Genomic DNA, 12,182 nt, shown 5'->3' with positions numbered 1-12,182 from the left:
AACTCCAAACCCCACACCCCCTCCCGTTGTGTTCACCCAGCCACAAGCTTCCGTTGTGTTCACCCAGCCAGGAGCTGACCACTAAACCCCAACAGCCACCAATATGCAACACTTCTTACCTTTTCTGCCTTGCCGTAGTATTTTGGGAGTCCATCGGTCTGAGAGAAGCCATCCACCTCCGACATGCAGTCTTTGTACTTGTGCCCATCTATGCAGCACTCGATGAACTCCATGCTGTTCTCTGTCAGGGTGCCGGTTTTGTCCGTGAAGACGTACTCCACCTGGAAGCAAGCAGGCAGGCTGACTCACTGCACCTCCAGTCCCACCAGAAAAAGAGGCCGGGGCATTTCACCACATCTGTGCCAGCGCTGGAGAGTAGTACTTTGCTGCTATCCTAACCTGACCCTGCAGAAAAGATGCAGGTGCCCCACTTCATCACTGTGTAGTTCTTCTACTTTGCTCCTTAGAGCAGCTCCTTTGTTTTTCAGCCTGTTTCATGGGTGGCAGGAGGCAGCTTCTGAAGATTTAAAAATCTGTTTCCAGGCTCTTCACTTTCCCCTCATCCTCTTTCTTGGGTACTTTGCTATAGCTCCTTGTGCTTATAGAACTGCTACTGCAGGTCTACTGCCTCCTTTGGGGGATTTTTGTCTTGGTGCTGTGTTTCAATTAGTTAATTGCTACTCCAAATATATTTTTACTGTTTTTTAAAGCAAAATTAAAAGCAGGAAGCACTACACATGCCCTCCATTCAGTCTCTCCTGGTACAGATAAGAAAGGGAAGCCTAAGCTGCCTAGGTGCCCCGGCAGCAGAGCAGCTGCAAGTGTTCTGCATGCCCAGGGAGATGACTGGGCAGACATTTTCGTTAATCCTCAAAGAGACAGAGGATTTTTAATTTTTAATTGAAGCACTGAAAGCAAACCACCCTGACACGCAGAGTGCTGCGCCTGATATTCCCCAATATGGAAACAATTGGCGTGACCCAATTCCTGCTCTTTCATGCACTATTTATATCCTTATCTGTTTCGCAGAGCGAGGGGAATCACATTAAATGGAAACTGCCACCAAAGCGGGTGAAGCTCTGCCCTGAGGGGACCACAACAAGGGTTCCTAGCAGGGGGCACAATTTTCACCCACACTTTCATCCAAGTAGATGCAAACAGAGCGTGTTCTGACCTGCCCGAGCTCTTCATTCAGGTCTGAGGTGTTCACCAACGCTCCCTCTTTTATTTCTTCATCGTACATCTCCTTGTCCCAAGAGATGAAGAAGGAGCCCAAGAACTTCTGCATCTCTACTGTAACATACATGGAGACTGGGATAATAAAATTGAAGAGAACCATAAATGACAGGAAGTCCGTGAACATCCGCAAGACCTACAAAGGAAAGAGAAGATGTAGTCTGTGTCCATCAGGAGTAACTCAAGGCCAGTTTACAGCAACACCTCGGGGATTTTAGACAGCTTTTCTTCTAAGGTCAAACAGAAAAAAAACAACCCAAAAATGAATACAGCTAAGATACAGGGCTAAATCCCATTTTCCTTTGACACAAAAATAAAAGAAAGCTCCACAGTGACCAGAACAATGTTTTATCCAAGCATATTCCTCTTAACAGCATACTGCTGCAGGCCCATCCTGATCCCAAGTAACTGGAAACAAGGAGTAGGTATCTTGGGACTAGTCAAGTTATGGTAAGGGTACAACTGATTCAGTGACATCCCTGTAAGTCCTGCTCAATAACCCATCAAATAACAGATCTCTACACACTTGCACTCTCTCTTTCAGGCTTGACTGCCCACGTCTCGGCAAGTTTAAGAAACTGGTTGATGTGGCCTCAATTTAAGTCTACCTATTCAAAGCTGAAAGATAGCTCCAGTTCAGATAAGGACCCAGGTTAAATCAGCTGCACTTCTATATTATATAGTATTTATTTATGCCTTGCCCTGCTCCACAGAAATATCAATGTGCACAAGCACAAAAGAGGCAGGAAAGAAACGCAGACAGCAGGAGAGACCGAAGGAAACGACAGCACTTTCTGTGGGCAAACAGGACTCACAGGGCTGGCAGCAGGCACCACAATGAAATAAAACCGTCAGAATAGGTAAAGCTGGAGGAGGTGCTGAAATACAAATCCACTTACCTTGAATGTCTCTCTCTCTTTTTTAGTCTTTTCATTGTACCAAGGCTCATCATTAAATGGATTACTCTGCCAGACGTATTTCAGAGTCGTGCACACAGTGGCCTTGCTCAACAGGATGCACAAATACACTATCAAGAAAGCGTTGATAGATCTGAAAAACAGGTTTCTTTTTTCAATTCTTGCAGCTATTTTTACACAGAAAACTGTGTAAATAAGCAGGAACAAGACTTCCTTACTTTTAAGAAGGGAAATACAGAACAAGTGCTTTTGACACTGCTGATATTCAGGGTCAGGTTCATATATTTTAACATCTCTTAATTTTGTTTTTAAATTAAAAAAATACTAAATTATGCTGCTTCTTGCAAGATATGCTTTATCAAATACCCAGATTTTCCTACGCAATCAGAGATCATCTGAAACAAAAGGCAGTAGATTAGGGGATTATGTCTTTACAACTCATCCATTAAAAACAAAAACAAACCCAACAACTCTTACTGATTTTTTTCTGGAATATAAATACTCACTTTTCCACTGCAGACCGTTTCTGAGATTTCCCTTGGTAGTTCAGAGCCATTTTTGTCTCCATTCCAGTATAGACTGCAACTCCTGCAGGGTATCAAAGCAGGGCTCATAAGGGATTTGCAGCCCCAGAGGGACCCAGCTGGCACTTGACCATAAGGGGCATCGGTGTTTACATCAAACTCAAATCCCAGCTGAAGGAAGAGGCATTACCCAAGGACTGTTCAACTACAGAAACCTCTGAGGCTGCCAAGTAATGCAACTGCATGTATCCCAGAGGACTAAGCAGGAGCCTATGGATCACATACAGTCAGAAAAACCATCAGTCTTCCATAACAGCCATCACCCTAAATCATTAGTGTCTGGAACTCTGCTCCTAGCACATTTCCAGCAAAGGATTTGGGAACAACTCCTTGCTCATTCTATCTCAGGCAAAAAGAAAAGCTTGCTCTGGTGTATAAATATAACCTGCACAGCCTGGCAGCACTGTAGACACAACCACTGTCTCCTAATTTCACCCTGTCCACTTTGCAATCAGCTTGCATGCCAAACATAGCTGTACAGCCCAGGCAGATAGGCTGTAGAGAAGTATTTTCCCTCTCCAAATTTAGTAATGAACATCTACATTTTTCATCATTTATCAAAACTATTTAAATGAATAAGTAATAAAAGCTGTTCACCATAAATCTTCTTGGTATTTTTGAGGGTAGCACCTTTCAGCAACAGGTTTTCAGGACCCAAAGACCTAAACATAAAAGAAATTATAACATTACTCAAACTACTTTATAATTTAGACTCAGAGACAGATTATAAAGCTAAACAGATGCTCTTTAGATTTGAGTACATGATTTGTATGTAAAATTGGACCTTGCTTGAGGGTTTTTTTTTCCTCTTTATATACTTACATTTCCATTTCATCTTACACACACTATCCCTGATGCTCGAAATCCCACATTTATTGGGGGATTATCAGTAAAGCTTTTGAGGAATAAGTGCAAAATGTTCAGATCTCGTATGTTCCAGTACTTAGATGAAAATCTGATTTTAAAAGCATCAAAGCACAGTCAATCAATGGCACCATCAAAGCTGGTGGCCCCATTTATGTTTTTATTTCTCTCTGAAATCCCCAATGACACTCTGTTGACCCCCACCCATGACCCTCTCTTGCTTCCAGGGTGTGAGTAGATCCACCACAGCACAAATGACATCCAGTATGCTCCAGTGACAGCTGACTTTTTTTGATGGTTTATTTGCTCATTTTTTTCCCTGAAATGCTCCGATTGATGTTTAAGTTTTTGCTTTCCTTTGAATGAAAATATTTTGTGATTGTCTGGTAAATTTCCCATCAGCAGGGCAGGACATTACCAGGTGGTCCTGCACTGCTTCCCCAAGAGGGGCTCAAACAAGTAACAGGATGGCAGAAGGGAGGTCTCCTTTTACAATGAAACCTTTGGAATAGTTAAAGAAAAAAAAAATTGCCAAATGATGGCAGCACAAGTTCAGATCCTTGAAATTTTATGTAGATATCCAATCCCTCTGAGGAGGGCCAGCAGATGGCTGTAAGACCAACCTGGCTACAGGCTCCTGGTTACTTCTGTAGATGATAATTCTTCCAACAAATCTGTAATAAAAATATGAGAAACTTCTATTACAAACATCTTATAGATACTACAAACATACTAAAGAAAAATCACTTACAGGAGATGGAAGCAAACACAGAAATGAGTGCATTTGAGAATTTAACGTTTCAGAGGGGTGGCTGCACTCAGGACAGGGAGAAACCACACACCCCCAGGGCCAGGGGTGTCCCTACATGCCCCAGCACATCCCCATTACAGATTGCAACACACCCCAGCAAACCTCCTTCAAAGGATTTAACCACAAAGACCCCTTGCTCCTGGAAGCCATTTGGCCCAATGCATTTCACCTGGGAGGTAGAGTGGCTAAGATAATCACATGGACCATTACTACAGCTGAGCTGACAAAAAGAAAGCTCATTACACCATGGCAAATGCTGCATGATGGAGGTTTTCCTGCAAAGACACTCAGCCTTGAAGAAGTATGATGTTGACTTTGCCATCCTCATATGGAAGAAGCCTAGAAGCTTATCACTGCCTTCAGAAACCTTTTGGTCTCAAACTAAAAGAAGATGGCCTTTGCTTTGCTGAATTGTAACTTAGCAGATTCCCCAAATGATGGTGCTGAGGTGTCTGCAGGACATCGGGCAGGATGGACACGGTGGGATGCAGGAGGGGCAGGGAGGGACGCAGGAGGGGCAGGGAGGGACGCAGGAGGGGCAGACTCACTTGTAGAGGTCAGGCTGTGGCTGTTCACACTCGATGGTGGCAGTGAGGGTGTCGATGGCTTCATCTGTACAGAGCACAGTGGTATCCCGCACTGCATAGTGAGTCTGGCCAGAGGAGAACAGGCAGTGTCACCACAAGCCCCCAGCAACAACCCCATCCCCAAGTTTTACACTCTGTTACTTAAAATGTCACCATGCACAGGCTTGTTAGCACCAGCAGTTCACCCAAGCCCTCACCATGCTCCCACAAAGCAGCTGAAGCATCTCTCAGCAAAAGAATGAAGTCACTAAAGCTTAAGAAAAACCATAGTGGGAAGGAGCTGCTGAATATCTCCCAGTAAGACAGCTACCAAAAGCAGAACATCTTTGGTTGTTCCCTAGGGACCTGTCCTGGTTGAGGTGGGGGGAGGATGCAGGTGACCCCTGAAGAAGGGGCTCCCGGGGACCACCTGCCCTGGCTCCTGATGGTAACTAGACACCAGCTCCAGCACCCAGGGATCAGGCAGAGTACAGGCAGACTCCAAGCTATTTTTAGCAGCTGCTGCTGCAAAGGTTCATCTCTCATAATTAACTGGAAAGCCCACAAAGGATCTGCTCGCTGCCTTTCAGGCTCTATTTATAGGAGCTACTCAGAGCTCCAAGTCACGGCGGGCTGCACGGCACGCTGCCTCCATCCATCCTCATAAACAAATTCATTAAAAAGCTTCCTCCACTCCTTACGTTTGCATCCCCCTCCCTGTGCATCCCAGGGAGCACCATTACATTACACACACTGTAGTCATGGCATCATAAATAGCCACCTTCGTGCCGTTCTGGTAACCTGCCTGGCTGTTCGTATCGAAAGCAGACACACAAACACACACACCCCTCCAGTACAAATCATAGCTTTTGTGAAACACAACTTAAAGCTGTTCCTGCAGTGCCCAAGTACCAAACCCAGCCCTTGTGTGGGGTTTTGCATCTGCTGCTCCCAAAACCACAGACACTGTGCAATTACTGAGTGATACTTCAAAGCTGTCTCCTAATCAATTCCACAATCTTTACATCCTCTAGTGTATTTAGAAAACACATGTTCTTTTAGCTAACGTATGACCAAAGATTTGAGCTTCAAAGACAGAGCCCTGACAAAATCTCTTTTATGGTTTCTGTTCCAGTTTCACTTAATCAGGCACCTTTCCCATATCTCGACCTGACATGCCCCAAATACCAGAAAAATCTCCACCAGGAAGACAGCAGATATCCATGCAGACAAGGTTTGGTGATTACCCAAGTGTGCTTCCCTCACCCTCCTTCTGCAGTAAACCCTGGTTCCTAATGTTAGACCTATTTCCCCAAAGAGAACTGGCTTTTCTATTCCTCTTTCCCTTCAAACTCATCTTTATCTCATCATGAAACAGGAGACAGCTCCCTGTCACCTACAGGAATTTGCAAACCAAGAAAAACACAACACAGTGCTTGATATAGAAACTCAGCATCACACTTACAGACTCACAAGTTACTAAGACCCAAGACTGCAAAAGTAATGTGAACTCATGCATATAATACACCTGACAAAAATAAGCAGTAGCCTTTTTAATATGGTTATCTATTTTTAGCCTCAAGCCACTTCAAAGCTCCCACTCCTCTTCACTAGTGGAACCAGTACAACACACCAGCACTGCATCAGCTCCTACACAAGTTATCCAGAACCAACTAATAGCCAACAATAGAGATGAGCCACAAACCCCAGATAACACTTATCAGATCCACAGTGGTATTCCCAATGACTTCAGTGTGCCAGAATGAATTACGTAATTTTAAAGTATCTTCCAGTCTTACTACTGCAGCTGCTAGTATCTGTATAAGAAAATTATCAAACTCAAGTGCAACCAAATGTTCATGTCTTCTGAGGTATATAAATTTTTTACTGTTGCTTCTTTCCCTAGATTAGAGAGTAAGAAAAAGAAAATAAACTGAAGAGATTCATCCTGAGCAAGACTAGTATTAAATTTCACTTCTTGCTTCAGGGAAAGGGAGAAAAAAATCCCAGAAGCGACACTTTTCTCATGCTGGTGAAAAATTCCCCAAATGAATCTGGACATACTGCCTGAAAAAGTCCCCAGTTTCACTGGAAATGCTTGGTTAAGTAACAGGCACGTTGGCAGGTACTGGAAAGGGAGCTGAAGAGCTGCAGGCACTGCTTTACTGATGCACCAGACCTCGCAATGTGTGGCTGGAGCAGGGAAGCACTAACATGTTCCTGTGGTGGGCAGTAAGGCAGTGAAGCTGTATTGATAAATATCAATACAATTTGGGGCAGCACCAGCAGAAATGGCTCTTGGAGACAAAACACAGCACAAGCAATCCCTGAGGGCTTCAGTGCTGACGCACTGGAAGCAGACAAGAGGGAGGAGCTGTTAAATGCAGCCACGCAGCCACAGGGATGGGCTCCATGGGAGCACCCTCCAGTTAAGTGCACCCTTCTGCCATGGAAGCAGTGGTACCTCCAGGTACCAAAGGACCACCTCCCACACACTGCCCCATCCATTCCTGTCACCTTGAAATTGGACTCGCCATCAAGACTCGCTGTAGTGACATAACAGGTCCCATCAATGCTGCTGGAGGCCAAAAATATCAAGTCACAGGGGAAGGTCTCATCTGCTTTCACTTCTACTATGTCACCAACCTAGAAGATAGAAAATATTTACATGAAAAGTCCTCTCAGTTGTTATGAGATGGTTATGATTTAGCTTCTCCCAAAGCCTAGAAGAAGTCATCTTGGCTAAAAAGGTAAATTGGGGTTCAAGAGGTGTTGGGTCCTTAAGCATCACCCCACAAGCCCTACAGGGTGATCCAGCCCATCACCAAATCAGAGCATCCACATGGCACAGTTACTGTTTATTTCTCTGCTAAATCTTGATGGAGTAAGAGACTGTACTTGTCTGGAGTGCGGCGTGATAAATTAATGTCAAAGCTAAGTGTACTTTCCTGGTGTCCTTGGGAGAGTTGGAAATAGAAGAGGACTGCCTGTCCTGGAGAAGTGCAAAACACTGACAGATCTGTCATTTGTCAGCCCCAGTTCAGCTTTTGTGAGACAGCTTTTCAAAAGCAATCAAAGGCAGCTTCACTCCTTAAACAGGAACAGCTCTCGAAGCATCTCATCTGAAAGTGAGCAGGCTGGGGCAGCTCTAACCCAGTACATCCCTCCTCCCCTGCCCCTGTCTCCTTACCACACACACCTTTGTGTTCCCATCAGCTTCAGCAATAACTATATGCGAGTTAACAGTTACCTTGATTTTTTCACTCTCTTTCCGCACTTGCTTTGCATTTTCAACAACGAAGACATTGCTCTTGTTCACTTCGTTGTCAGCTCTGTGCCTCAGCCAGTCCTCGTACCCCTAGGCACACAGACACAGGCAACAAAGCTCATAATGAAGCAAGTAAACTAATGAAAAAGGATGAGTGAGGCTGTAGAGGGACAGATTAAAACAATGAATATATCAAGCGGTCCTCAGACCTCCTTCATGCCTGACAAAACATCAACCGGAGTAGCTCAGACTGAATCAATTTATTTTAAAAGCTTCATATGCATATTTGACAGATTCGGAACAGATTAAAATAACACACAAAAATAATCTATATGCGGGGCAGGCAATGAGCAGCCAAACTACTGAAACACATTTCTATTATTCTCAGCATTGGCAAGAACAGGCTGATAATATGAATAATACACTTAGCAGCCTGCAACTCTTTCCTATGGTAACGCAGGATGAGACTCTTCCTCTTCAGTCTTTACTGGAAGAATAAAACATTGAGATTTGAAGCAGATAGATTTTATTCTAGCGCTCTCTTTCCGGCCACTGTAGGAGAAATTTCTTTTATTATTCAAATCAGGAAATTTTAAATGGCACATGTGCATATGATGGGAGGAAAAAGGTCTTTTTACACCTCAAGATGAGGGAGGATTACATGTGTTCAGGACTAGCTGAGTGGTTGAATAGAACCTGTCCTTTCCACCTACCAACACAGGAGCAGAGCGTGGGCTATACTTGGAGCACATCTCTGCAAAGACCCACAGAGCATTTCTAAAAAGGGAAAAAACATTAAAGTAACACCAGAACTACAGCAGTAAGCTTTACTGACCCTCATGGCCTGCTTACAACAGCACATGCAGAGATGCTTTACACTGCCAAAACAAGAGACACCAATAACCACACTCGAATTGCAGTCTCTCTTGAGAAGCACCAGTGCATGTGTCTCACCCTCTAAGAAGGGCTCACCTAACCTACCAGTCCAAGTTGGTGACTTCTGAGTATATTTAAATACATGTTCATCATTTTCTCTACATGTCCCAAAGAGCATCTTCTTCTCCCCACACTGACATCTGTACCTGTTTGATAGCTGTGACAGTGATGACAAAGAAGAGTGGGAGGCCACTGGTCACTGGGCTGGTGGGGGTGTCCACTATCACCTGCAGAGAAAAAAAACACACACTGCTGACAGGTAGCAGAAGAAACCAAAACCCTGGTAAAGGGGGAAAAAGGGGCTCATCCCACTGGAGGCAAGTCAGAGCCCAGCAGAGGAACAAGGGAAGGAAGGGCCTTGTCCCTGGAAGTGTTCAAGCCAGGTTGGATGGGGCCCTGAGCAAACTATCTACTGAGTGGCATTCCATGGCAGGTAGGTTGGAATTATATGATCTTTAAGATCCCTTCCAACCCAAACCACTCCATGACTCATTCTACAATTCCAAGGGGCACACGAGAAGGACCAGCACAAGCCTTCCCAGGAGTGCCCTTCTCCATCACAAGGAGACTCCAATACTTGCTCCTGAAGATCATGGGATGGCCTCCAGTGGGAAAAATCCTACCAGAAGCAGCTTAAAGCCTAAATTTGACCTTGCTCTAGCAGGAAACAAAAGCCTGAGTGAACAGGCTGCTGGAGATGGGCTAAATGCAACTATTCAAAGGGTGAATGCCAGCAAGCCCACTCCCACCACAGGGTGTGCTGGAGAGGACCACGGCAGAGGACGAGGATGGGGCAGAGGCAGCAGCAATGAATGAAGTGACAACCACCCTCATTCCTCACTGAGCCACAGGAGGGTCCCTTCTCCAGTTTGGCAGTGGAGACAGGGCACATCTGAACCTTAAACCACTTCTGGTTATGAAAGGGAGGACAGTATAAGTCATCTTGAACCACTGACAACTGAAGGTTAAAAATAACACACATCAGCCCAAATTACCTATTAGATATACTGCAGAATAGAGCATGAATATTTAAGTAAAACAGAAATCCACGCTATGTCTTTCAGCTCTCAAATTGGGATTTCAGAGCACAATTTAAGCACCATGACTACACAGGGGCCTTAGGGCAGACAGGTGAATCCTTCCTGAGCTCACTCAGGTGCTCGAGCCAGCCCTGTGGCAAAGAACAAGCCCCATCACCATTAAATAAACCTTCAGGCTGTGGGAAACCACTGTTTCTTCTGACTGCATCCAGACTTGGCCTAAAGGGTAAGAACAGCAGAACAGGGAGGAAACAACGTAAGAGGAGGACAAGTTGGACCCTTGCCCCACCTTCCAAACCAGGGAACAATAAATTGGCCCTTTTTCCTGCTGTCCTCAGAGAGAACGGGAGCACAAGAGGCAGATGATGAGCTCTGTGGTGAAAGGGATGGGGAAATTCAGCAGAAAGGCTTTGTGTCCCCACAAAGGGACTTTGTCTCTTGTTTGTGCTTCCCTGACACACTCAAAACCAGCAGCATCTGTATATTTATTGTTTCAGACTGCCCATAAAATGCCGTGTTAAAGACAGGACTCCTCTTACTGGCTACGTGGACATTTTTGACTATGAAGTGCTGCACACTGCAATATTACCCTGCACTACTGAACCCAAAGAGAAAAGTCAGAGGATACTGAAGTGGAAGAGATACAACATAAGAAGCAGCCATATAAGTGGTGTATGAGTTAAGTAGCAGGAGGGTAAACTAAGATAAACACCACAAATACTTCCAGGAACACAAAGCCCTGGCTCACTCAAATGGGTGTAAAATGTCTCCAAGCAGAAAGTCTGGTAGAAACCAGACTTTGGAGGAACAACCTCGAGCGAGGATAGTGCCAAGTGTCACACGGACACACTGCACACAGCACACGTGATGGCTTCTCACTGGGGTGACATCACTGAATTGTAGGTCAGTCAGACAAAAGTTATCTTGCAAAAATTGGACAGGTCTTGGGAATCCAAGAGGAGCTTTGGCTGAGAAGGGCAAAGCAGAGGACCTCCTGCTGCCCAGCAGAAGAGTTTTCTGCACTGGACAAGATGCGGTTGTATGTATTTATGTAAACAAACAATACAATTTCTGTCCACACAAATGCTGTATTATAGATGTAGGAACACAAATATCAGATGAATTCCCAGAAATAAGCAATTTATGTATCTGGAGTTTGCACTCCCTACACATCCCACGGCTGGATACTGCTCTTCCGCTCAGTGGCTGGTGGAAGGCTGAGGAACACATCAACAATGAGCCAGAACATCAAAGGCAGACTGCTCTGAAGCTATTTTTGAACTGATTTAGGACTTCAACAGCTTAATTTGGATCCACTTAAAAGTGACAAAATCCTCCTGTTACTTAACAGATTCTTCCTAGGTGATTCCTTAGGAGATTGAGAATCACACTTGCAGAAGTCATCTCCATCAATCAAAAGGGACACTTTTCATTCCTGGTACCACCTAAATTAGTTTACTGCCACCAGCTTGGTCTGTCTACAAACACACTTGGACTTCAGTCACTCCAGACCAATCCCTTCCGCTGGGAGTTTCCTTGCAGAGTCCTGTGCGTGTTGCAATAGATGAAACAAAGAAACAACTATTTGTATCTGTAACCCTGCTTGTCTGTAACAGGTGTTTCACACCTAATGTATCTATTTTATCTTAGAGAGACAAAAGAGCTGGAGTCACAATGTAATGTCTTCATAAAGGGTTTCACAACAGGTAGAGTAGATGCACCAGGGAATACCCCAAGTGCTGTGATGCTTCACTCCTCATGCAGCAATCATGTAAGACAATTCCATTCATTTGAAGAAACTTAAAGATAAGCACAAACATTTAAGCAATGGCATTTTTCAAGGTACGACCCTTGGTATTTTAAATGAATGGAGTGGCCTTGGCTGCTTTTTAAGGCAAGTGACATCTCCAGAAGCACCCGGGGGCAGGTGGTTACGCTATACAGCAGCCAGTGGATCAGT

The 12,182-nt window shown here is 44.6% G+C and overlaps 1 protein-coding gene across 4 annotated transcripts in view; it reads right to left on the bottom strand.

Moving 5' to 3' along the window:
• The window catches only part of ATP11C (ATPase phospholipid transporting 11C), a 55,546-nt gene that overhangs the window by 23,222 nt on the left and 20,142 nt on the right, over positions 1-12,182 (bottom strand). For all 4 annotated transcript variants that reach the window (XM_032701944.1, XM_032701943.1, XM_032701942.1 and 1 more), the window contains exons 4-13: positions 9,329-9,409; positions 8,229-8,336; positions 7,496-7,624; positions 4,961-5,064; positions 4,225-4,275; positions 3,335-3,399; positions 2,660-2,741; positions 2,136-2,286; positions 1,175-1,372; positions 120-281 (exon numbers count right to left, since the gene is read on the bottom strand). In XM_032701944.1, coding sequence (XP_032557835.1) covers positions 120-281; positions 1,175-1,372; positions 2,136-2,286; positions 2,660-2,741; positions 3,335-3,399; positions 4,225-4,275; positions 4,961-5,064; positions 7,496-7,624; positions 8,229-8,336; positions 9,329-9,409 — 1,131 coding nt within the window. The remainder of the gene's footprint in view (positions 1-119; positions 282-1,174; positions 1,373-2,135; positions 2,287-2,659; positions 2,742-3,334; positions 3,400-4,224; positions 4,276-4,960; positions 5,065-7,495; positions 7,625-8,228; positions 8,337-9,328; positions 9,410-12,182) is intronic.

The sequence above is a fragment of the Chiroxiphia lanceolata genome, chromosome 14 (assembly GCF_009829145.1).
Source record: "Chiroxiphia lanceolata isolate bChiLan1 chromosome 14, bChiLan1.pri, whole genome shotgun sequence".
Classification (NCBI taxonomy): Eukaryota; Metazoa; Chordata; class Aves; order Passeriformes; family Pipridae; genus Chiroxiphia; species Chiroxiphia lanceolata.
Note: the sequence above shows the minus strand (reverse complement) of the source record. Positions and strands in the feature narration are given on the sequence as shown.